Below are 25,605 nucleotides of genomic sequence, written 5' to 3'. Positions count from 1 at the left end.
TACACACGAACTCTACCGTTGTGACATAATAATACATATTTATACAATGAATTTCACTATTTAAGATAATATATACATATATATATTTCAGTTTTTCTCTATATATCCGTGGTATATCTAAGTTCCAGCAAGGCTGCACATATCTCGTGTTTAGTTTATTATTGGATGGGCTCCTCTCCTGTAAAACTAAACGCACATCCTAGTTTTAATGTTTTAGTTCAAACTTCAAAGAGCCGGAAGTTCTTTTTTAGTTTATGCAGACAGATTGCATTTAATTTCATTTATACCTAAGATCTAAATTATCCACTAACACTGATAATTATTATAACGTCTTCTGTACTTGACCAAATTTTGTAGACAACTGTGGTTGGGTCTAAATATTACATAAAACTTTTGTACGAGTATTTCATTAGCATTTCACAAACCTTTTCCACATCTTTATACTAGCGAGGTTGGACTAACAGAATTTATATGTCTATAGAAGGCTTTATATGACTATACCAGGCTTTATATGACTATAGCAGGCTATTTATATGACTATAATGGCAGTCGTCACCTCGACACAAACAGCTGTTTAACCTCATAAATAAGAATAACAGAATGAGTTTTTAAAGTAATTTGTTGCTGTTGTCTGTCTCTGTTATGAATATAAATATTTTATCGTTCCGCATTATGATCAGCTCTTGTGTCAGTTCAGCGTCCTAATTATGGCTGAATTCAGGCAGTTTACTGTTAGTATATACAAACTACAAAGTAGATCAAATGTTTTTCAGAAATTCCATTTTGGACTACCTCTGTTTCTATCGTAACATATTCATGCAAACTATTTTTTAGCTTCTGAGAACGTGATATATTTACCAACGACGGGAGTTGACGTCAAGTGTGGATAAAAAATATAAATTCTGGATGAAGTTATCCCTGAAGATTGATTCTGAAATGGTTGATATCTCTGCATGAAGATTGATAATCTTTAGAGTTTTTTGCAATTTGGTTTGAAGAAGAGGAGTGATTCATAATCAACGTATAGCTATAAGGTTTAAGGTATGTGGCGTGATGTTTTAAACATTGCATGACAATATTTCTTATGTAATATGAGCTATTATAGGATAAATTGTTTTTGAGATAACGTTGTCGGCAAAAGCAAAAGCAAATCCATTACGTTGAACATGGAGCTTTGTCGATGAAAAAGGGTGTCGTTGCTCGGTATGGGGCAGAAAGATCAGGATTGAATTTCCAAGTAGTAAACGCAATTTTTAAACAGCCGGAAATTTGTACTGAAAACCACACTCAACAACGCATTGCAGTGTGTTTCCGAGTTTTGTATCTATTTCAAAAAAGAAGTTATTCAGTACCTAATAAATACTAAAGCTGGCGAGGATTGAAATAGAATTTGTATCGATTTGTCGGATTACAAAAAAAAATGACCAACAGAAAGATTCACGCAGCGGGTGAATAACGGCAAACGTTTTTAAAAGAATTATTATCTTTGGGCTTTTATACTGCTTGCATGTGTTGTACCTATGGCTATATACTGAACATGAACACCAAATTAAGACCGTCTATTGTCGTATAGAACTTTCCAGATCCTTCGTTTGAGATCATCCTGCATGTTTGCGTTACCCAAAACACGCATAGATCTTAAGCTAGCCATTTTACACAAAATCAGCAGGTATTAATTTTTTATAATTGAATTAGTTAAGAGTAATGTCTAGAGAACGATAGATGAATCTTTCGGCTTCGCTTAGAAAGATATTAACTTCGCCAAAATCGTACAGACCTTTCAGAAACTGGGCCATCGATATTGGATAAAAAATCTAATTAGATTTCACGTTACAATTTTAATGTAAGTTATATTTTTCGTCATTTTTTATTGATGTATAAAGCATGAAATCATTTCTTGAATGTTCTATTCGACTAACAGCGAAAATAGAAATATATTTTTTAATATCGCTTGAAAGTTTTTAAAATCAATTTGGTATAGTGGCACTGTTGGACGCCTTTCAAAAATATTCCTTACGAACGAGTGGCGTCTATATGATATCGCTGTCAAGGAGTGACTCTCGACAATATTTTTCCGCGTATAATTCTTTGCGAAACATAAACATTAATATCTTGAAATCTTCAAGCGATCAATACATGCACCCACGGAGAAATTTGAAATATTTTTTGATATCTCTCGTCTGGAGCATGTGAACGATCTATGCTTGGCAAGTGGTTTATTGACACCTTGCTCGAGTTGTTATTAAATTTTGCCGGGAATTCAATAAAAATAAACCTAAAATCAGTTTGAAAAAATAAGAAGTTTATGAGATTATTATGGAATATATAAATGAAAAAAAGATTAGACATTATTAAAATCTCCCCGCGAGAATAAGATTAGACATATTATTAAAAAAATAAACAAAAACAATATATAGACATTTTGACATATAAAGCAATCGAAACAAGCATTTGTATATGTAGCTATTGCTACGCCAGAAACTGGATTTCGTATCGTTCTTTTTTATGACATTAAGAAGTGTTGATACGGTTGATATGGCATGTGCAATCGTTTGACAATCGCTTCTATATGTGTTCGTTTATGTATTCAACCACAAAACCAGCTACTACTTTCAAAGAATAAGTTCGTCGATACGCCGCTGGTCGCCCTGCGCGTGGGCTTCACCAAGCTTGATGCAAATATAGTCTTGCCTTATTCATATGGCGCTTTCCATTAAGCGCTCAAAATGGCCTTATGAATATAGTGATGAAACAAGATTTCCCGTGCTAGGCAGATGTAAATAACGATATACTTGAATGCAGAGTTCTTGAAACACTCTAAAATACCAGTAATCTGTCTGTTCTGAAATACAACTAGGACCGGTCTGACCGTTTTTACCGTATAAAGGAATGGTACGTCGATAGACGGCGACGTTATCTCATGCTGTGGTTAAGTACATGCATATATGCATGCAGATATTCTCTCATTTCCAATATCTCGTAATTCAGTAAAAAAAAACGATTGACGTACCAGCTAAAGTGTAAAGTAGTTGGTCACACACTCACATTACAATACAGTTGTCACGCACGCGATGGGAAAATATTATCTGTATATTCATCTAAATTGATGTCAGCTAATTTGGAGCTAAACAATCATTAGTTTGAAGTGAGACGATATCTTCCGCAGCCCACAGATATTATCTTGAATACTAGAAAATCCCATACATAAATTAAACAAACGTGTTCTTTCATTTGAATATTTCTGTTGTTCCAGACTACAGGCGAGTATAACCGAATAAATGGTCGTTATGAATTCTTGTTTGCACACTCGGGACTGTTCATGCACATGAACCCGGTTACCGAGATTCCACGAAGCGTATAAAGGTACCTTTGAGATATTGAAGTCCTTTTGAAACAAAACAATCCCATGCTATTAGTTAAATGTGAACAGCCTCTTAATTGAAGTTGTTCTCATTACAACTCAAATTTTATTAATGAGAAGCTATTATAATTACGGAGAAAACACCGAATGATTACTTTTCAAAGCATGTTGAATTGCTTTCTGTAAATACTGCTTTTAATGCCTATCTGGTGTAAATGGAGGAATGACGGGTTTTATAGAAGTATAGAAGTGATAACAATTATCTCTATTTTTGTTTCCCATATAGCGAAGACATTAGACATATCATTACGAAATGTGTCGCGACCTTCATAAAGAATGCATGAAAGAGTGCTAGATCGCAATAAAAGGTATATTCCATATCCCCTGTACAAAAAAATATAGCTTTGCTAAAGTTATTCATCCTTGCCGAGCCTAGTTTTGTAATTGTAAATATTGCTGCAGGGCTTTTCAAATTTCAGTGATCTCATATTACCGACTTTGTTTATACTCATGTTTTCTCAGATATTTCCTAGGATTCTTAAGTACCCCAAAACTAGAAAATATGGGTCCGAAGACAAATAGCACTAAACAAATCATCAAACAAAATAGGATTCATTTTTTTTTCTATATGCGCGTTGCAAGCTCGAGTTTTGCCAGCAAAATTCGCTCTGAAGCATGCTTAATATTTAATGAAATTTTCACAGTTCATATATATTATTTTTTTCAGGTAATGTTGACATCCTGTCGGGTGGTATAAAGCTTCATTAAACAGTGTCGTGCAGAGTATGCCCGTAATAAACGTTAAATGCACTTCAGGATAGAAAAATGATGTTTCTTCATGTAAAGAATATACGGTAGGTTACTTTAAGTTTTCTATGCATTTTATTATCTGTATGATGTTTATCTTTTGTGGAGATACTCCCTGTACAAACATTGTAAAGAAGCTCTTGTGTGACATTCACTTCCTGTCATCATAACGGCTTGAAAATCAAGGAAACTTAACCGGGTTGATTGCGATATTGTGCAGAATTGATCAAGTCAATGTCGTAAGATTTAAAAATAAACTGTTCCAAATGAAGCGATGAGGATATCTTTGTGAACCAGGGGTATATAGTAATCATTCTTCATTCTCCATGCAATATGAATCGAGAATTTAAGCTTTCACAAACATCGATATTGTTCTATAAGATTGAAGTTGTGACTGGTCAAATATTGCATGAATAACAACAGTCAATACTTTACATTTGTATAATTTAATCGTGGGATATTAATAACGGAGAAGAGGCAGTTTTTTCTCCGAATATTTTAAATTTTTACTACGAGTCATTTCTGCTGAGTGCTGATTGTAGCTATACTGTGGTAGTATTTCTATTATATTTGGTGTACGACGTAATTTAAAACCATTATCGCCATATTACACCATGAGAGAGTCGTGATTTAGGAGTATGTGCCGCGAACGTCGTTTCCGAGCGTTTTAAAAAAAGTTTTTGTCTATTTTATTATTAACACGCCCTGTCCACACGATCCAAGGGGAAAAATATGCTCAATTAAATATGTTAAATTAGCTTCAACGTCTATTGTAAATTGACAGTGTTTGAAAGGGTTCTGTCATGAAAACGAATGCTCGCAACGTTACCGTGTGAATATCGTCTTAGGCTTGTTTGGGATGACGTAAGAAGGTAAGAGAGTATCCAAATGTACCACATGCATACTCCATTCCTACAAAATATCACTGACTTCCTCATGTAGTCTCCTGCTGTTACATCGGTACTGAAGTTTTACGGATGTCGTTGTATTAAAACTTAATTAAATGGAACAGGTTAAAAATGATCTTAGCTACATTTGCATATAGTGTTTCAAATCCAGAATTTCGTATACAGCAGCAGGTGACCTCAATTAAACATCGACGCTTTGTTTGAAATGACTTCCGTCAGCGTCAGTTGTTTTGTTTTCACGTTATGAGTGGAAATAAAAAAATCCTTAAAAGTTTTTCAAGATTTTAATGATGATAAATCCCTCCGCGATAATGTTTACAGCGGTATTGTGGTTTGAATAATTTCCAAAGTAGTTTTTTGACTTATATTATCTGTGCGTGAACAATTCAATTCCAACCGCATTATAATCACATTAAGTGAAGGGTCAAAAGATTGTGGCTCTGAATATTGCTTCCTTGTCCATGTAGTCAAATATAGTTCACCTATATATAGTTCCAAACATAGTTCCTCCCTCTAAGCAGTTCTATGTCCGTTTCTCCTGCTAACACTATCCATCTGCAATTCTTAAATATTCTACCCTGTTATCAATCCTGCATGCATGTTTTCCATTTCTTTCCCCATTAGGTATTCTTTGCATCTCTTCTGATCTAATCATTGTGTATGACAGACCTATCACTACTTCGTGTTTCTTCGTCATTCACGCCATATCATCTCGATCTTGCCTGCTATCTTAGCTTCATCGCCTTGGCTATAATAGAAAATCGCAATTCTCTGAAATGTTTACCAAAACATCTTCTAATTCCTTATCTAACCGCTAAAAATACCCTAGGCGTGATTCATCTCAATATTTCTACTGATATAAATAATAATATATCATTTCTATACCTCATACACTTCGCTGTTTTATACGAGACTTTCACATCTTGCATTTAATTTCTTCTACTCAGAAAGCGTTCTCTCTACTTGCAATGATGATTCTTATTCCTACGTTCGTGCCGTTCTTCTAGTTGTCTCAAGTTATTTCTTGAGGTTTTCTTATTGTCGAGTCACAAACAAGAGAGAGATCTTTATCGTGGTATCAAGCTAACTTTCTCATTTTTTTTTTCAAAAAAAAATATGATATAATCTATACCTAATCTATCTGCATTATGTATATGATATATATATAGGTACATCTTTAAAATATTTGCATTTGAAAAGTATTCTACAATTGTATCTGCATATCAGGACGCGCTAATCTGGCACGAAACGAGAAAAAGAGATTGTTTTTAAGCAAGTTAAATTTATCTTAATTACAAAACAATGATTACTGAACAAGATTTTTCTGTCATATAAAGCGTGCGTTGTTAATATCCAAACCTGTCGTTTTTTCTCAAGGGTGTTGCCAGGAAGGTGAAATAAATGAAGACGTTGTCGTGTATCGCAGTTTTGTCTCTCATATCGGTAGGTAAATATTTCCTTTTACCTTGTCTGATCACACTAAGACGCGAAGCGCTTATCTTATGCAACCTTAATTCATGCAGGATTTACGCGTGCAAGCAACAGCCTCATCTTGAATTTTTAATTTTGCGATTGTGCCTAAGTTTTTACGATTGTGCATGCCATCGTATATTCAGTTATATTTGTACATTAGACCAACTTTGTTTGTGTCGTGATGACTCGTCAAACTATACAACCTCAGCACTAAACAACCTAGCACAAATGAAGCTGGCATCTGTGGTTTTGATTTAAAAACAAGGACATTTGTCCATTGAAGGAATTTTGTTTTTACATTGCATGCATGCATACAAGCAACTCGATTTAGTTCAATCGCCGGCGTTTGCCATCATCTTGTGTGAGAATCGTTAGAACCAACAAAAATACTTCCTCGATGTTTCAGGAGAAAATCCTCGTAGATAAATTAAAATTATACTGTTTATTATTAGTCAAAGTAGGGGAGTTTGTCTGCGGGTCTTATACTAAAAAGATTATTCTTTCCATTTCAGATCGCTTGGACTAATGAAAATCCTAGGACTGACGGTGAGTGTTGAGATTTTAAAATTGTGTCTGTGGAATGCGCAGTATAAGAATGGACTGAAAAAAAATCATTTATTTATTTCCAATTTCTTACTACTATATATATGACAGTTTTTTCAAGCGCGTAATTTATCTCCCAGCAGGAACTTGATTGAAACATGTGTCTCTGTTAATTTCGTTGACGTTGATAGTGTGAACTGCGGTCTTGTCGACTTGCGATATCTCGATCATGTGGTCCAATGATATTGACCTTGCGTTAAAAAAAAATTTTCGTCAAAATCTAAAAATGCCCAAGGGGTTTTTAGAGTGAGTCATAGTTCCTAGTAGGGAATACTTTATTTTCATATCGTGCACTCAGAGCCACTGCATGACTAAAATGGTTTGGTTTACTCTTAAGTTCTCTTCCTTGAACACATGAGTTTGGACACGAACCACGACAGCTTATCGCCAAGATTTATAAATAAATAAATCAATATTTGAGTTTCCCGTAAAAATGTCCTGACACGGGCCGTGCGATATTGTTTTGCGCCTTTGCGGTCGCAAAGAAAAACATGTTTTTATTTCGGGTCAAAATATTGTCTTAGAGCAGTCTTTTGAGTAGAAAAAACAACGGAGCATAGGATTCGATAAACGATCTTTCTCTAGTTATCTTATCGCTTTTTTTATAGTAAAATAAAACAAAGAGCTTGAATTTTTTATAACTGATGAATAATGCGACGTAATTAGACAAAGATGTCTAGCGGTGTTGTTGACAAGATTCAGTCATATCATATGTGGTCGATATTAAAATAATATTTAAACATGCAGGCCTGCATTAAATTTTTACTACTTTGTTGTGTTCAAATAGATTGAAAACATTAAAATGAACTACGAAACATGCAATGCGTTAACAATTTCAAAACATGCACTCAATTTTTCTGATCTTTTTCATCCACGATGTGCTTGTTCCTAATATCTCTTTCCTTAAAAATTTAAAAAATCAAAAAATCACAATCTTGCTTCTCTCATCAGATCCTCTCTGTATGTCTACCACCTCACATATTTCCCTCTTATTTATGTCCATTCATCCAAAACTTTCTCCTCTCATATCCCCGAGATATCTTCTACTTCATTCATTTCATAATATTCAATATTCATTTCCATACAGACGTTCATTTACCATGGTTTCACGACGCAGTCAATTATTGGGACTTCGACACTGCCGTAAACCATACCATTTTAGATCTAAAAGGAGGTGGACGTTCAATGATTGAAGGGAACTACAATGTGATTCCTGGACCGAAAGGCAACGCGTTAGAATTCCTTCAAACCTCGAAGAGTTCAAAGTCGCACGTCAAACTTGGAGATTTCAGCCAAACGTGTCTTCCCAATCCTGCCAGGTGTAAGAATGGGTTTACTGTGTCATTTTGGGTAAATTTAAAGAAAGTTTTAAACGACGGAGTTTTGTTACAGCTTGGTTTAAGCAGAAAAAGTCGTGGAATAACTGTAAACACGCTGTATAGAGATGGGAGAATTTTTCTAATTTTTCACGGGAATACACCAAGAAATGCCTTCAGCATAAAGGCAGAACTTTCACCTCATATTTGGCACCACATTGCACTGGTTTGGAACGTTACAGCCAAACCGAAAATGTCTCTGTTTGTCAACTGCTCAAGAGGAAGTGATTTTATGTTTGGAACAAAAAAATCTGACAAGAAAAAAGGCGAAGACAAGCTGTTGATCTTGGGAGCCAATCATGGTGGGAAAAAAGCAACACCGATTGCTGTCGATGATTTTGCTATTTGGTACAAGACCTTGGGGAGGGAAAGAATATGCCAGATGATAAATCAGGAAAGAGGTTAGTCAATTGCTCAGGTTGTCTCTCGACTGTCTATGTTTTACTTTGTCGAACTTAAAAAATAGTTAAAAATTCGATAGAGACGTTCGGGTCTTGACATCGACTTTCTAGGTAAATATACTATGCTAGTTCATGTTTTTGTTATGTTTTAGTGCATGGAAACTATTCATCCTGGTCAGGGTTTTCTTCTTGTTCTGTTACGTGTGGTAATGGCATAAGGAACAGAACTAGAGTTTGTGATAGTCCGGTTCCAGATTATGGAGGAAGAGATTGCAGTTACCTTGGCCCAAAATCCGAAGTTGAGATGTGTAACACTCACCGTTGCCCCATTTCAGGGGGATACACCTCTTGGTCGGAGTTCTCAGAATGTTCTCTGTTTTGTGGCAATGGCAGTACAAGGTATAGAACAAGGAATTGTACAAATCCTAAACCTCAATATGGTGGGTTAGACTGTTCTGTCATCGGGCCAGCTTTACACACAGAAGAGTGTAACGTTCCACCTTGCCCTATTGCTGGGGGATACACCTCTTGGTCTAACTTTTCAGAGTGTTCTCTGTCTTGTGGCAATGGCGGTACAAGGTATAGGACAAGGAATTGTGCAAATCCTAAACCTCAATATGGTGGGAAAGACTGCTCTTTTATCGGACCAGCTTTACAGATGGAGGTGTGTCATGTTTCACCTTGCCCTATTGCAGGGGGATACACCTCTTGGTCTAACTTTTCAGAATGTTCTCTGTCTTGTGGGAATGGCAGTACAAGGTATAGAACAAGGAATTGTACAAATCCTAAACCTCAATATGGCGGACAAGACTGTTCTGTCATCGGACCAGCTTTACACACAGAGGAGTGTAACGTTTCACCTTGCCCTATTACAGGGGGATACACGTCTTGGTCTGAATTCTCAGAATGTTCTCTGTCCTGTGGCAATGGTAGTACAAGGTATAGAACAAGGAATTGTACAAATCCTAAACCTCAATATGGTGGAAAAGACTGCTCTCTTATTGGACCAGCTTTTCAGATAGAGGTGTGTCATGTTCCACCTTGCCCTATTGCAGGGGGATACACGTCTTGGTCTAACTTTTCAGAATGTTCTCTGTCTTGTGGGAATGGCAGTACAAGGTATAGAACAAGGAATTGTACAAATCCTAAACCTCAATATGGTGGACAAGACTGTTCTGTCATCGGGCCAGCTTTACACACAGAAGAGTGTCATGTTTCATCTTGCCCAATTGCTGGGGGATACACCTCTTGGTCTAACTTTTCAGAATGTTCTCTTACATGCGGAAAAGGCAGTACAAGGTATAGAACAAGGAATTGTACAAATCCTAAACCTCAGTATGGTGGGCTAAACTGCTCTTTTATTGGACCAGCTGTCGAAATTCAAATTTGTATGATCAACCCTTGTCCCGTTGATGGTAATTATTCGGCTTGGTCAGCGTTTAGTTTGTGTAGTACGTCATGTGGTCACGGCTATAAGATTCGAAATAGGACCTGTTCGAGCCCCGTCCCGAAATATGACGGTCGGAATTGCTCTGGTTTGGGACCAGATCACGAGATAAACACGTGCAATCTTGGGCGGTGTCCCATACACGGCGGATACGGTGATTGGTCAGAGTTTTCCACCTGCTCTGCGACTTGTGGTAATGCTTCGAAAACCAGGACCCGAACTTGTAACAATCCCTCGCCAAGTAATGGCGGTCGAGATTGTCAGAACCTGGGGTCAAATTTTGAGACAAAACCCTGCGAGACAACTGCTTGTCCTATCCATGGCAATTATTCTGATTGGTCTGCTTATTCACCGTGCCTTCAATCTTGTGGAAACAGCTCGAAATTTCGACGGCGCTTTTGTACAAATCCAGAGCCGCGTTACGGAGGGAGAAACTGCACGAGCATTGGACTGGATATAGAGAAAGCTCCCTGTATTCAGTCGTCTTGTCCAATACATGGAAATTTTTCTGAGTGGTCCGAATTTTCGAAGTGTTCGAGCACGTGCGGAGAGGGTTCTAAGAAACGGTATAGGTATTGTACTGGACCTGTCCCAAGGCATGGTGGGAACGATTGCTCGTCCCTAGGCCCTAACGTTGAAACTGTGAGATGTGACCTTGGACCATGTCCGGTAGATGGGAATTATTCGGAATGGTCAAAGTTCACTGAGTGCGATCAGACTTGTGGAAATGGAACCCAACTGCGTACCAGACTCTGTGATGACCCAGCTCCCAATTATGGTGGTAGAAATTGCTCCATACTCGGTCCCAGCGAGGAAACCCGCCACTGCAACCCGCGGCCGTGCCCGATACATGGCAACCTCAGCGACTGGTCTGAATTTTCAGGCTGTAACAAATCTTGTGGGTCTGGCATCCGCATTCGTTACAGATATTGTACAAATCCTGAGCCTCAACATGGCGGTGATAATTGTTCTGAACTTGGACCAACAAAAGACGTCGTATCTTGTAATCTGACTCCTTGTCCAATTCATGGAAACTATAGCGCTTGGTCTTCATTCGGATCTTGTAGTAAAAGTTGTGATAACGGAACTCAGATTAGACGAAGATATTGCACCAACCCATCACCTCGTTTCGGTGGTCGTGATTGTAAGGTTTTTGGATCCCCAGTGCAGTCTAAACATTGCGAAACTCAACCTTGCCCAGGTAATGATAGACTATCATTGAACTGTTTATTTCAGAGAACTGTAGATAATCTCGTATTCTTCACTTCAGCCAGAAAAAGTACTCTTTTTTGCTAAAATAGGACGGGACCTCAATCTTACAGATCCTAGAGAAATGATAGAGCTATTGGGTTTATCATTACGTTAAGGTTTTGTTTTTTTCTGGGATTCTTTAGTACATTTGAAGCAATGAAGCACTTGCATCAGCTCAGCAAAAACACCAGCTTTAGACAGAAGTTATCCATTACATATATAGTCAATTTTACTATGAATGTATTAAGTATATTTTACCATATTTTCCTTGCTTTTAGATATAGATTTCTTCTTAAAATTCAAACTGGATAATTTAAACTGGACAGATGAGCTTTTGGATAACTCAAGCAGACGTTATCGTGACCTCAACACTGAGCTGAGATCATCAGTAAGCCTGGAGTATGTTTCATGAGATTAATCAATGACGTATACCGTTGAAATATGATCATTTTTTATCAGGTTGTCGAACTCCATGCAAAAGACGTTATAAAGGAGATCAAAATCATGGAATACAGGTTAATTTTTTAGTTATTCTACAACATAAGGTCTTGCATAAGTCCATCTTCACCTTGATCATCAAGTAATGAAGTATTTGTGTTTTAGTTCTGGAAGTGTGATAGCCGCTATGGAAGTTATATATTTCTCACGAAGTTTTCCTGGTGCCATGATTCTCTACGATGCTTTCTATAACGAAGGAAGAATTGGCCCGTACAATGTCACTCCTGTTCTCTTTACCTCAACAGACGGTAGGTTGATAAATTTTGCTCGCAATTAAAAGAGTGTTGGTTGTAGAGTGGTTAGTAAATAAACCATGTGTTTCCATAAACGAGCCTTGGCTTCTATCAGATGTCATCGTCTGAATATAATTCAGATTAAAGAACCTTCGAAATAAGTTATCTTAGTTTAGAGAACTTTTTTTGGCTTCTAAACACTGCAAGAGACGGCAAGAGATCTCTTTGTACTAAACACTTACAAAGCATGGAGTTCTTCGGGACAGAACAGATGATCTAATCCATATGAATTCTGTAAATCCTTTCTTATAGTTCCAACTATTGCAGTTCAAAATCTAACGGCGTTCAATTATTCTTCAACAAGTCTTACTCTCCACTGGAGTCGCCTGGAAAGCCAACAAGGGCAGAGTGAAATCCTGGGGTATTCTGTCATGTATGAGGAGTTATCGTGGACTGGAGATGTCAAGTCAAAGAAAATACACGTCACTGTCTTCTTTAATACAACCAAAGGCAGGCTGAATCGGTTGAAAAAGTACAGTTGGTATAGAATTAGGATATCTGGGATGAACAAGCGTGGTATAGGGATACCAAGTGATCCTCTGGTGGTACTAACAGACGAAGACGGTGAGTGTGATTGTAGGAATAATAGACAAAATTTTGAATGTTTGGGCTGTTCCCAGAATAAGCCAGGGAGACCAATAGCAATTTAGAGACGATGACCTAGCTCTGACAAGTGAGTTGGCTGTTGGGTCAATCAAACCTTTAATTCCTTCATTTTGTGCTTGTAAGATTGCTGTAAGTTTAATAAACGTGCTTTTCTTTGTATTATCTGATAGTACCGAATGCCTCACCGTTTCTGAAGCCTGCGGGTTCGAACACGAGTTCAACGTCTTTGAACATCAGATGGAAAGCAATGCCCCGTGCGGATATAAATGGGATTCTACGAGCTTACGTCTTGTTCTACAGACCATATTTTACCAACGAGGCCTTTCACAATGTCACAGTTCTTCCAGACCAGCTTTCTGTTCATTTAACTGATCTCAAGATGTTCACGCAATACGAACTATGCGTAGCTGGCGTTACATCAAAAGGTGTTGGTGGAATATCGCCTCGAACTCTCCTGTCCACGAATGAAGATGGTACTTCATTTAGACTCGCTTTTTAATCGGCATAGCTTTTGCTAGTTCGTCACGATGAAACCTACTAATACTCACAATTCTTCATTGTAGTGCCGACTGCAGCACCAGTGTTTTATAATTATGGTTATGGTAATTCAACATCAATCAGACTTCAGTGGCACAAAGTGCATAGCGACCATAAAAATGGCGTCATTCTTGGTTATCACGTATATTATAAACAGTATCTTAGCAACGGTTCATGGACTATCAAAACTATGAAGGAATATGAGACGCGTGTGACAGTTGCCAACTTAAAAATGTTTACTAAATATTTGTTCCGGATTTCCGCAAGCACAACTAAAGGAGAAGGGATGATTAGCGATAGTATCTTGATTTCAACAGACGAAGATGGTAATGTGTTTAGATTTTCCCCTGAGAGTTGATGTCCACCGTGTAGTAATCTTCACCCAAAGGAAAATATGTCACTCACTAACTAACTATTTTTAAACAATATTTTAGTGCCGTGCTCAGCTCCCCGCAATCTCACAGGCGGTACAACCGACTCAAGTACAATTTGGTTAAAATGGCATCGTTTACCACGCTCCTGTTACCGTGGTATTTTGCGAGGATACACTATTTTCTACCGAAGAAAAAGTCGCCCCTCAGAATGGCACAATGTGACAGTCCCGCCCACGAGCAAAGAAGTTGTACTTGAAAATCTTGACAAATTTAGAATGTACTTCTTCAGGATTTCTGGATACACATCAAGAGGCCATGGACCTGTTTCTCAAATTGTTGATGTGAAAACAAATGAGGATGGTAAATCTTTACGTATTTCGTTAAAGAAACAAACTTTAGGTCTTTAGCTGGTGACAGACCAAAATAACAGATAAATCTCAGTCGTTTTTACCCAGTTCAACTGACTGAGTGTTTTTATATTATATTTTGAACGGGGGTTTTCTTACATGAAAGAAGTTATGCAAAGTTTCGTACATAGCTATTATTTTCCTTTTGTTTAGTGCCAAGTGCATGGCCAGCTGATATTCGTGCGATAAATACCAGCTCAACCAGTATTAGAATTTCATGGAACGCAATACCTTACTCCAACATTCATGGAAAATTGCGTGGCTATTCCACCTTTTTCAGAGGAGCTGGTGAATCTGAATGGAAAAGCAAGAATGTCTCTGAGAATGACTTGAGTAGTGATATAACAGATCTATGGAAATTCACGAAGTATGTGTTTCGTCTTGCTGGTTTCACCACGGTCGGTATTGGTGTGGTAAGCCCTGAATTTGAAGCATGGACGGATGAAGACAGTAAGTGAGACTGTTTTTCCTTGTCTAGACGTTCAGTCTTCAATGATCTAATATTTTGCGGTTCCTAGAGGAATCCCTAAAGTTTTTTTATGCTCGATAGCTCGTTCATTTCCATCGGCTCCTTCCTGCTAAGTCAGCTAAAACACTCTTTCTTTCCACAACTTCATGATAAAAAAACAGTTAGTTATCTTCAATTACAATTATTCAATTCCTGGAAGTCTTACTCTCTTGTATAATTGATCTTTGTTTTAGTCCCAACTCGCGCTCCTGAGCAATTCAAAACTATCAACAAGTCCAGTGCAACCTCAATTCCTCTCAGTTGGAAACCGATAAGCGATCCATTCTATATTCATGGAATCTTACGTGGCTATAAAATCGAGTATTGGAAAACCTATGTGGCAGGCGAAGCAGTGTCTAGCAGGACTGTAGTTCGAACGACTGGTCCGAAAACGTTATCATATGTTTTGACGGGACTGGAGATTTATGCCGTCTATAAAATAAAGATAAGAGCAGTAACTATTAAAGGAAGTGGAACAGCTGTTGAAATATCTGCAGGTAGAGAATTGATGGCGATTCTCTAGCTACTGACCAGCCCCTTTTCATCCACTATGCTCCAGTTTTGTACTCCTTCATTTCTTATTACGTGTCCATATCATCTCAACCTTACTTCTCTCATCTTCTCAACAATTTCTGCCAATGTCTTCTGATCTCTTCATTCCATAATATCCCTGATCAGGTCTCCCTCAGCTCTCCAGTCTCATTTTATTGCCTGGCTTCATCATCATCTCGACCTGCTAGCTTCCCTCATCTTTTCTGTCTTCCGTTGCCCTAAACTCAGCAATCTTGTTCATATCATGTCTGCTTGGCTCTTTCAATCCCATGATTAACGACTCGTTACTCCCCCTTTCTAGAAACCTGCAAGTGTGTATCAGCGTACAGGACAAACTGGTGGAAAACATCTCCCTATATTTACACAAACAACAGCAATCTTGAGGGGATTTTTCCAGCCATCCTACCAAACATGGTTGAAAAGTGCTGCGGGTTTTGTCACGAACATGACTGGACTGTCACACAGTTCGAAGGGCACACATTGGATGGCCAGAGCTATCTGAAACCCGGCGTCTCAAAATTCCGGAAAAATATCGGTGACGCAATCGAACTACATTTTCCTATGAGCGGTCAGATCCATCAAGTAAAGTACTACAAACGCTACGAGTTTATTCCACTTGTCGAATCCCCGGGTGTGGTGTTTCTCGTACTGCTTGATGATACCCATATTGCATCGATTATGTTATTAGATACAATAACAAACAGCTTACCAATTGTTCTTCTCATGATTACATTCATTACGTTGATTGGTATCATAACGTGGGGTGTGGAAAGTTTCACAAATAATAAGCAATTTCCACCAACGTTTTTCGCTGGATCCCACCAAGGAGTTTGGTGGTCCATGGTTTCCATGACAACTATTGGGTAAGAAAACTATACCTAAAGTCTTTCCCCTACGGTCCATATCTCAGTGTTGGATCAAAGGTATTGAAAGAGATCTAATTTTACAATTTTCACAGCTATGGTGATAGATATCCTCGGAGTATCCTGGGACGGATAATTGGAATTTTCTGGATATTAACAGGTTCCATTATAATGTCGTTTTACACTTCTGTTCTGACATCACAGATCACAACTGAAGTTGTCGCGAATGAGTTAAAACTTTATGGAACAAAGGTAATGGCACTGGATCGAATATTTCATCTGTTTGAATCAAATGTTTACTGAAATGAATCGCACTATAAGTTCTTAGTGATAAAAGCTCTCGAAAAGGAGTTTTTTTTTATTAAAAGTTATGACAATAAATCTCTCTGATATGACTTTAAATAGTGCATTAATTGTGTCGTATTTTGTTAGGTCGCAGTTCTTCAAAACTCCTCCGAACATCAACTGGCTGTGAGAAAGAATGCATACGCTGATTTAGGTAAATCGAATTACATCCCCTTAGAAAAGTGAACGAAATATACTGTTTGATTCAGTATCTAGTACCTCAGATGAACCCCTATGGATCTCACGGGGGGTGTCCGAGATTTGAATATCTCGCTTTAGTCAACTACAGATTGAAGTTAGGTAAACACTGAAACTTTTTAATTTTTGTAGAACATCCATATAATAATCTGTACGACATCTACAACGCTCTATCCAAAGGTTATGTTAAAGGAGCTCTTATCGATGCCTACGTCCTTGGTAGTCAAAAAGACCTGTTTAAAAACATTGGGGTTCGAATCAAGAAGATTTATGATTATTCCTCGGCATATGGAGTTGTGTTAGGTGGCGAAGCTAAAAAACTACACAAGTGTTTCCGAGGATATGTTAGTGAGAATAGGAAAGAAATTTTTAGGATAATCGAGGGCAATGTTGATATGATTAAGGTGAGTTTCAACTCGACCAATCTCTTATGTATGTGATGTATTTGATGATTGCATGAGTAAACTTCTTACACTCTATTATTTAAGTCATTTCTGCCATTATCAATTACGCTTTACGAAGGTTAAAGCAGTGATATTTTTAGGACTATAGGAAGAATTATATTTGCCTCCAGCAACTATCAACTGCCGTAAATAAACCGGAAGGCTCCCTTGACATCTAACCTATTTCTTATCACATTTTTCTCTTTTAAGAAAACTGATGTGAGTAATTCAGTGAAACGTGCAAGATCTCTGATTGATCCGACATTTATCATTTACAAGAAATGTCTGTTCGTCTCTTTGGTTCTTTTGTGTTTTGCTTTTCTGTTTGGGATCTTAATTGAGTACTTTAAAAAACCCTTAAAGCGAACTCTTTGCCACTCGATGTACAAAAAAGGTTTGTATACACTTCCTGGATCTCAAACGTCTGTGTAGAACGGAACAGAACGAAACTAAAACTAGCAGAAATGAAATGAGAAATTGTGTAGGCAAAGAAATGGAATAGAATAGAGACTTTATGTTTTATGAATTTCAAAATAGAAATCTGAAATTGCATTTTTTCAGATCTCATGAAAAAGAAATTATCTGAAGTGTTGAACACGCAAGCATCTTTAAAACAAGAGATGCGTGAATCTTGTATCGAGCTTTCTGACAAACTAAAAGCTCTTAAAATCAAGCATCGTTGTGAAATAAAACGTTGGGTAAGAATAAAGAAGGCTCTCAGAAGAAAAAGGCGGCCAAGTGAAGATAGTTTAATGCCTTCACACAGTTCTGCAGTCAGATACGAAGAACCGTATCTCTCGCCGATAATGCAATTAAGAAAATTGATCACAAATGACCAGAGCAAAGGAGGGAATAATAATCATTCGAGAAGGGTTTTAATGGACGAAACGTTAGTGTAATTGTCAGTGTAATAGAGGAGATATTCTGAGTGTGAATGAAACACCAGTGAGAGAAGACTCAAGACTCGGAAGAGCTGCGAACAACTGCCATACTCAACGTGGTGTAACTTTCCCGAGGAGGCATTTGCTCATGATTTGTACGTGTTTGCACAATAAAATGTTCTCCAAACATTGCGTGTTTTTGTTATAACTTCCATTACGTTTTCCAGAGTTAGATAGTGTACATATGTCTATTAGACGCGAAAGACTATATTACAAATCCAGCTCTCTGAGCTCCATTTGTCCAATTTATTCTAGGTCAAGGTATTTGTATCGGAATCTATGCTAATCATATAAAACATAAAACACTTGGGTCAACTTGGGTTCGCTGTGTGCAACAGCTGCTGACCTAGGCTACCTCGGGCTCGTTCTTGTTACCAATGGCGGTGACAACAAGCAAAACAAAGTTTAGAAAAGAAATGAAATTATGTCAGAAATAATTGTATAATGTCGTTGTTTAAAGCTAGGGATTGGTGGTCTACTTGGGCAGGAAGTGAGGAAGACTTTGATCTGGGATGTTTGTGCGTTGCAAACATTGATAACGATACTACGTCCTCTGGTAAGTTGAATTAAAACTGTGTAACATTATTTTCATATGTCATTAAAGGCTTTTACTTTTGTTTTGGGAATTGTACGTTTGTACAACGAGATGTCAAGTCTGGAACTAGTACAATACGTTGCTTTCGTTGCTTGCAGATTCGCAGTGCTGTGTATATTTATTGAATGTCAAATGTTGTATCAATACGTTTGACATTTCTGTTCTTTTATAAAGAAAAGACTCGGTTTCTATAAATCACTTTAAGGAATCATGCGTCTTATCTAATGATGAATTAATTTGGATAATGTTCATGTAAAAATTGTTTTGCAAATTGTCAAATTGGTATATTATTGTTTGAATCTGAAGTATAAATTTGACATTTTGTTTTGCAATTTCCTTTCAAAATGTGTATGTTAGTCCAGACAAGCAAATGTGCACTAGTATAGTTCAATATTTATCAAAACTGCATGTTTCCTTACTGTGTGCTAAAAAAAGGCAACAGAATGACATTTGTTTCATGTCATATCAACTCCGTGACATTTGCTTCAGATAAAATCATAGTCGGCAGTTACCATGGAATCCTACGAATTTTCATGCCTCGTACGGCAGAATTCAAACCAGAGGACCTGATGCTGGAGATACAGATGACTCAACCAATACTACAAGTTGAAGCAGGATATTTTGTGAGGTACATACTGTATATTTTTGAGATGTAAATAGCAACAAAATTCATCATAGAAAATAAACCCAAGCGTGGTTCCCATTTTTTTTGTAATATCCACTCAACTTTCAACTATATTTCACAGTGGAAGTGATCAACTTCACTTGGGCATCCTTCACTCAAGAAAGTTCTCCGTTTATAATGTCTCAGGTAAATAATTATTTTAAAGTAGTTATGAAAAGTATTTCTAAACCTCATTGTAGAATCTATTTGTTTGTAGTAATATCAGGAGCTGTTGAACATGGCAACCACTTCACATTGAACCTTGTGTATGAGCATATTTTGGACAGAACATCATATTCATTTACCTATGGACCCTTTGGTGGAGTTAAAGGTATAATTATGACTCTATGAGCAGAATATGACTATAATTCTGTTTATAATGCATTATTAACATGGTTATTTCATTTTCTCCAGGAAAGGATTTTATTTGCGTTGCTTCGATGGATGGGATGCTGTCGTTTTTTGAGCAAGAAATGTTTGCTTTTGGGAGATTTCTCCCAGGATTTTTACTACCAAGTCCTATTCAATATGTTGCCAAAACAGACTCCTTTGTCACCTGCAATTCATCAAGAGTTGTTGAATGCTACAAGTATGTAACCAGAGATGATCAAAATCTACTGAAATGTTTACAATCTACATATAGCAAAGGTCATGAGACTTTGTTTATTGATATGGTTGACCCATTAAATGGGAAAGTTTATTTTTCAGATATCAGACCCTTGCTGCAGCAACTGAGGCTGAAACTAAAGAGAAACCTGAAATGAAAAAGATCTCTGGAAAACGCCTTGCGGTAAACATTGCCTTTGGTAGATTTTATTTCATACTTACTCCCGAATCCTCCTCCGCCATAGGCTCTTTGACATATGTTTGCTTTTTTTTCTTTATCTTGCACAAAAGATGGGATATCATCAGGGAACCTGTACACAGGCTACATACCTCATTGCTTTTACCATTTTTCATCTTCTTACAGCCCGACTGGACGTTCAATATTGGTGATAATGCAATCAACGTCATGGTTGTTGCTTTTAACAATATCTCTGCAATATTTGTCTTAGGTAAAACTATTTGATAATTTTCATCTTACTCAGACTGTATATTATATGGCGACATGTTACAAGGCCATGGTTACTTATTTGAGTAATTTGTTTTAATAGGAGAAAGATCATATTATTGCCTACAATGTAATGGTGCTTTACTTTTCATGAAGAAATTTGAATACAATGCCAGTTGTATTCTGCCTTATGGTTGTTGTAAGTACACTCAGCCATGAGTATTTTTCTTCTCTCAAAGTGGCTAAGTTAAATATAATTGTATTTTGTATTTTCCATTCACAATATTTAGTTAAAGAAGATACATTTAATATGATGGTTGGAACTCACAATAAAACATTGATGATTTATCAAAACGTCACTTTGGCCTGGGCAGCTCAGCTTCCCCACATTCCAGTTGATGCAAAAGTTGCCAACTTTGGGTATGTTCTGGATAATCTGTAGATAGACTCCATGATTTAAGTCATCAGGCAGGTGTAGTCCAATCTCATTGCATTGTGTTCTGTCAGATCTTGACCACTTCTCAATTGATTTATTGCATTCCAAACTGCTGATAGTGCTCCTGATAGCTTCCTATATACCTCAATGTGTTTCATAGAATCAATTTAAAAATATTTCTAGGAATCTCAAAGGTATAATTGTTACATTGGATGAGACAGGTTATATCTACTGCAGTTATCTGGGAACTGATCCATCCTTATTTGTTACTCCACCCGTCCAGTCACGCGACGTCCAATATGATGTAAGCTATACTCTGATACTGAAGATCATTCATTTTGTCAACTGGGTTAATTATTTAAATTCCTTCATGAAGAATCAACGGAGATGGATATATATAACTGAAAGAAAGGATTGTTTTGTTTTAGGAAGTTGAAGATGAAATGCAAGAGTTGTATAAAGTCATCAAAGAATCTGCATCAAACTCAGGTATAGCACTCATCATCCATGTGTTATAATTTCATGACTCCTTCTTTAAACCCAGATTTCATCAGAATGGTTTTGCCAACGTTTCTTCTCTTCTGCAGAGTTTGTAGTTAAACCAACTGAAAAAGACGAGATTACAATGAAAGCTGATGTTCCTACAGTTCTAGACAAATATTCCGTAAGTTTCAAAGCAAGTTAGCCTGTTAAACACTGGTTAATATTGTCCCAGTGAAGATTATTTTTTTTGGAAATCTAGTGTGCAGTACCCGATGAAAATGGCGAGACATTTCCATCAATAACGGTCAAAGTAAGTTTGCTCTATGTATTTATGCAGTTAGACACCACTAGAATTCATGAATCATTCCCTGATTTCTCCTGGCGGTTTCTTGTTAGTTGGTTAAAGTTTCATGTAGTTACTAGGATATTTATTAATGTATTTTCCTGTGTGACCTGGGTTGCTCGTGATGTCAAAAATAATCGTAAGTTTTGAATTTTTAGCTTACCCTCGAATGTCAGTCAAATCATCCGATTGAGAACGTGATGGTCACAGTTGATGCTGGTTACCCAATCATGTGTAACAAACCATCAACTGTTATACGAAGTATTGGTAAGAACTAAGAAGACTATCACTTCATACAGTAGATTGTGGTTCCGAGTTTCTTATTGAAAGTTACCACATTTCAATTCTCGTGTTTTGAAGGTGATACTAAAGTGAGCACTGATATTGAGATATCGTTCTATCTCTGTGGTGGTTGCGTCCCATCAACAATGAAGATTCAAGCTATCGCAACGTTCATCACCTTATCAGGTTCGTAGGATAAGATTTCGCCAGGTTATATATGCTGTTTAATTCAACACTTATTTGACCTAGTTCGTCGTATATCCACGTTACATCGTGTGATCTCTTTGTGTGTGCATGTCATGCTTACAATCTCTTATCGTTGCAGAGGCTCCTCGGGTTTGTCAATGTGAGTTTGAACTCCCCGTTGTTTTGGTTAGCAAAGGATGTCCTCCAGTGAAGAATGCTGTTTGCAAGGTAGACATAAGCTCTATTACCCGTATCTGAGCTCATTTTACTGTCAGTTACCTTGAGAAAATTATGAGATACTTATGTGCAATATGTCCTCTTTTAACCCTAGTTAACCTTAGACACCAACAAACCTCCTGTTAATCTTGGCGAACTCTTTCCAGGTAAGTGTTGCATGCTTTACCTACTTCATTAATCCTAGAAACCTCTGCCAATCTTCTCTAACGTATTAATCTAGTGTGTCATGTCATGTGAAGAGATTCTTAGTCAGAAGACTGCATCATTGATTTCTCTTTTACTTTAAGAAATGGTGGAAGACATGCTGGTTCCTCTAGTTGCTCTTGGTATTGAGTACTACAGTGGACCTGTGGTCACCATTCTTGCTTCGAAAACATCACGTAAGAAATACCATCATCTCTCAAATCCTATTGCGTGGCATAATTACCTGTAATCTTTCAAAATAGTTGTAATATTTTATGTTTTATTTCTAATGCTAGAGAGATACAGAATCCAGTGTGATAAGTTTGAAGGTTTATGGCTTATCGTCCATGAGCTGGTCACACGACTTAAGAATCATTTTGCTGAGTTGAAGGACGGCGTTCCTCTCCGATTGTCTTTCATGGGACCATTGCCACTTCAGTATTACTTTGAACTGATAGATAGTCATTTTGAGGTAAGTCCTGCTTTGTATCTACCTTACCAAACTCTACTCCGTCCTGTCCTAGCCCTGTCCTACTCTACCTCATCCTGTTCTAGTCTATCCTATCTTGTTAGCACACTGCCCTTTCTCATTCTTATTAACCCTAACATATCCTACTCTATCCTACCATGCCCTATACTATCTTATCCCATCCTAACATATCCTACTCCATTTCAGCAACGACTTAACCAACAAAAGTACCGTGAAATTCTTGGTCAGCGATCAGCCCAGTTTCGAGCGATACAAAGACGACTTTTAACAAAATACAAAGATAAAACACCGTCTCCTTTGGGCAATTTGGATACGTTATTGGATGGAACCTATCGTCAGGTAAATTGATGCATACATATCAATGTTGACTCGACTGTTTTTCTACTAGACTGTAAGGATTTGTTAAGGATCTCGGGGGACGCTCAACGTTTGTAAAACCTATCATATCTTGTGAAAATTTAGCTTCTGGCTCTTGGCGAGGCTGAAGAGGATTGTCAAAGAGCTATACAAAGAACTGTCATAGCGTTATCTTGTGGGACAAGAATGATTAATCTCCTAATAAAGTAAGATTCTATTACACTCAAATTAGATAGCTCGTTCTGTTCTAAACAGCTCAATCGATTTTGCTTCAAAGTTACTGCAGAAGAAAGTTAATCCAACTGGAGAGAGTTCTTCCAAACAACATCTGTTCTCTAATTTCTTTTTCAGATTGTGGACGAACATGACAGACAAGGAATTTCGGATTCTTGAATCAACTTTGTGCGCAGAAATTGCAGAAACTGAAAGCCAGGTACCTCGATAGCAAAGCTCGAAAACTATCCAACTGTCATGTCTCACAAGGAAAACTCTTTTTAGGGCTGGGAAGAGGTCACAGACACTGCTGTAACACATCTGTTGAGAACATGTCTGTCAAAAGGCGTGAAAGACCAGACAGGTACTGTATGGTCACCATTGTCGAGACGATACAACCATCTGTTATCATATCCCGTTGAGCCGCCATTAGACCTCACAAGATCTGTTGAATTATCTTTCTTTTGCCGGGAATACGAAACATTTAAAAATATGTGTAATCCCAATGCCCTGCTACAACAAAAGTATTTTCTCTATCTTTTGTAGTCAATACACAGTCGATACAATTTCCAAAAGACACGACGAAACTAAAGAAACATATAGCGTTGCTTTGTGACAGACTTGGAAAGGGAAGTCGATTAGATCTTGAACAAACATCATCAACTACGATATCTTCATCAAACCCTACTCCTAGAAACGAAGCGATGCATAACCCAACACTGGAATCTGTACAAGAAGAGAGATCAGGTATAGCTACGAATGCTTCAAACACTCAGTACTGTTCGTTGAACTCTTTTTAGCAGAGGTAATCCAGACAAGGCAATCATTGTAAAGATGCACTCTCCGTGTTTATCTTCTTTTAGAGAGCATAAAGACTCCTACGCCATCAAACGACAAGATATCGCCTGAAATGGACGGCGCAAGGGGCTCGACGCTGGTTGGCAAACTACCTTCACTGAATACGAAGCCAAAACACGACCTTAACTCAAGCGACATGTTATCCAGAGACTTTGAAAACATGAAACCTTTTTCAGAAACATGACGTCATAGCTGTACATTACGTCATTTATATAAGTCAGCGGGTATCCTTTGGCAATACCTTGATAGTGAGTTTGATGTCGGGCAGATACATACGGGAGCTGGACAGTACCTTGTACTGTATAATCATAGAAACTATTGCATAACCTTATAGTGCTACATTGCTAAAATTACCCAATTAGAACTTCTGTGTAAATACATCGCATTTAAACCAGCGCTAGATTTAAAACTCTAAAACATGTCTAAATTATTATTTTAAATAACTTATGATTAAAATCTAAATTTTATTCACAGCTTTGGTTTTCCTAGCTATACAGGGCGCGTAAAAAAACAATAAATCCAGTGGATTTTGATGTTTGTGTTGGATGCTTCGAAGAAGAGCGTTTCGAAGATATCTTGGGCAGAATATTATTGGGATATTTGTATCTGACCAATGCCAATGCATTGGTCCATTGACTTGCCTTTTCAAGAACAGACTTTGTCTTGGATTGAGTCCACTTCTTGGCTGGTGAATGCAAAAATGGATGTTGTTTTATGCATTTCTGGAAATATCAAGAAAGTGTGTTCGTTTTCTAGTTGAAGTCAAACTGACTACGAAGAATCCTTCTACATGTCACGTTATACAACATGTGATTTTTGAAAGAAAGCAATAAGAAATGGAATGAAACTGTCTAGAAAAAACTTCAGTGACTTGAACTCTTTCTTACAACAGTCGAGTCGTCTTCATCTTGATAATGATTTTGATGGAAACTTTGAGAATGCAAGACTGTATTGACAACTGTCCTCCATTTTGAAATGGATTAAAGTACGAAAATCTTCCATGTTGAACTTATAAACTGCGATGATACGAAATAT

At 37.4% G+C, this 25,605-nt stretch overlaps 2 protein-coding genes across 3 annotated transcripts in view; both read left to right on the top strand.

The window, feature by feature from the left end:
* LOC114531606 overlaps positions 1 to 18,285 on the top strand; it is a 29,154-nt gene extending 10,869 nt beyond the window's left edge. The window contains exons 5-27 of one of the 2 annotated variants that reach the window (XM_028553217.1): positions 835 to 1,041; positions 3,254 to 3,363; positions 3,648 to 3,729; positions 4,089 to 4,215; positions 6,454 to 6,519; positions 7,062 to 7,095; positions 8,240 to 8,929; positions 9,082 to 11,577; positions 11,906 to 12,015; positions 12,087 to 12,142; positions 12,231 to 12,373; positions 12,671 to 12,982; positions 13,195 to 13,497; positions 13,588 to 13,887; positions 13,996 to 14,295; positions 14,496 to 14,792; positions 15,045 to 15,347; positions 15,704 to 16,265; positions 16,361 to 16,517; positions 16,698 to 16,764; positions 16,941 to 17,212; positions 17,462 to 17,645; positions 17,813 to 18,285. In XM_028553217.1, coding sequence (XP_028409018.1) covers positions 6,478 to 6,519; positions 7,062 to 7,095; positions 8,240 to 8,929; positions 9,082 to 11,577; positions 11,906 to 12,015; positions 12,087 to 12,142; positions 12,231 to 12,373; positions 12,671 to 12,982; positions 13,195 to 13,497; positions 13,588 to 13,887; positions 13,996 to 14,295; positions 14,496 to 14,792; positions 15,045 to 15,347; positions 15,704 to 16,265; positions 16,361 to 16,517; positions 16,698 to 16,764; positions 16,941 to 17,212; positions 17,462 to 17,645; positions 17,813 to 18,150 — 6,966 coding nt within the window. In that variant the 5' untranslated portion in view covers positions 835 to 1,041; positions 3,254 to 3,363; positions 3,648 to 3,729; positions 4,089 to 4,215; positions 6,454 to 6,477 and the 3' untranslated portion in view covers positions 18,151 to 18,285. Of the gene's footprint in view, positions 1 to 834; positions 1,042 to 3,247; positions 3,364 to 3,647; positions 3,730 to 4,088; positions 4,216 to 6,453; positions 6,520 to 7,061; positions 7,096 to 8,239; positions 8,930 to 9,081; positions 11,578 to 11,905; positions 12,016 to 12,086; positions 12,143 to 12,230; positions 12,374 to 12,670; positions 12,983 to 13,194; positions 13,498 to 13,587; positions 13,888 to 13,995; positions 14,296 to 14,495; positions 14,793 to 15,044; positions 15,348 to 15,703; positions 16,266 to 16,360; positions 16,518 to 16,697; positions 16,765 to 16,940; positions 17,213 to 17,461; positions 17,646 to 17,812 lie in introns of those variants that run through there. The other variant, XM_028553218.1, reaches the window with a different exon arrangement.
* Positions 18,286 to 18,465: 180 nt separating this feature from the next.
* Positions 18,466 to 25,037, top strand: LOC114531657 (protein PTHB1-like). The gene is made up of 25 exons (XM_028553276.1): positions 18,466 to 18,748; positions 19,277 to 19,415; positions 19,534 to 19,598; positions 19,669 to 19,782; positions 19,866 to 20,040; positions 20,160 to 20,241; positions 20,422 to 20,506; positions 20,606 to 20,701; positions 20,793 to 20,922; positions 21,122 to 21,242; positions 21,367 to 21,427; positions 21,526 to 21,602; positions 21,681 to 21,731; positions 21,923 to 22,031; positions 22,125 to 22,232; positions 22,372 to 22,460; positions 22,564 to 22,615; positions 22,757 to 22,849; positions 22,949 to 23,124; positions 23,329 to 23,481; positions 23,605 to 23,705; positions 23,851 to 23,932; positions 23,998 to 24,076; positions 24,259 to 24,459; positions 24,576 to 25,037. The coding sequence occupies exons 1-25, from the start codon at positions 18,637 to 18,639 to the stop codon at positions 24,752 to 24,754; spliced, it is 2,730 nt and encodes a 909-aa protein (XP_028409077.1). The 5' UTR covers positions 18,466 to 18,636; the 3' UTR covers positions 24,755 to 25,037.
* The last annotated feature ends 568 nt before the right edge of the window (positions 25,038 to 25,605 follow it).

The sequence above is a fragment of the Dendronephthya gigantea genome, unplaced genomic scaffold, assembly GCF_004324835.1.
Source record: "Dendronephthya gigantea isolate DGI-Jeju-01 unplaced genomic scaffold, DenGig_1.0 000073F, whole genome shotgun sequence".
Taxonomy (NCBI): domain Eukaryota; kingdom Metazoa; phylum Cnidaria; class Anthozoa; order Malacalcyonacea; family Nephtheidae; genus Dendronephthya; species Dendronephthya gigantea.
This window is presented reverse-complemented; position numbering and strand designations above follow the sequence as displayed.

What these genes read in the sequence shown, in the direction of transcription:
- LOC114531657 (XM_028553276.1), top strand. Translation starts at nt 18,637, where the DNA reads ATGTCGTTGTTTAAAGCTAGGGATTGGTGGTCTACTTGGGCAGGAAGT. An exon ending in TAACGATACTACGTCCTCTG is followed by an intron (nt 18,749 to 19,276) that starts GTAAGTTGAATT and finishes CATTTGCTTCAG; the next exon opens with ATAAAATCATAGTCGGCAGT. An exon ending in CACGCGACGTCCAATATGAT is followed by an intron (nt 21,243 to 21,366) that starts GTAAGCTATACT and finishes GTTTTGTTTTAG; the next exon opens with GAAGTTGAAGATGAAATGCA.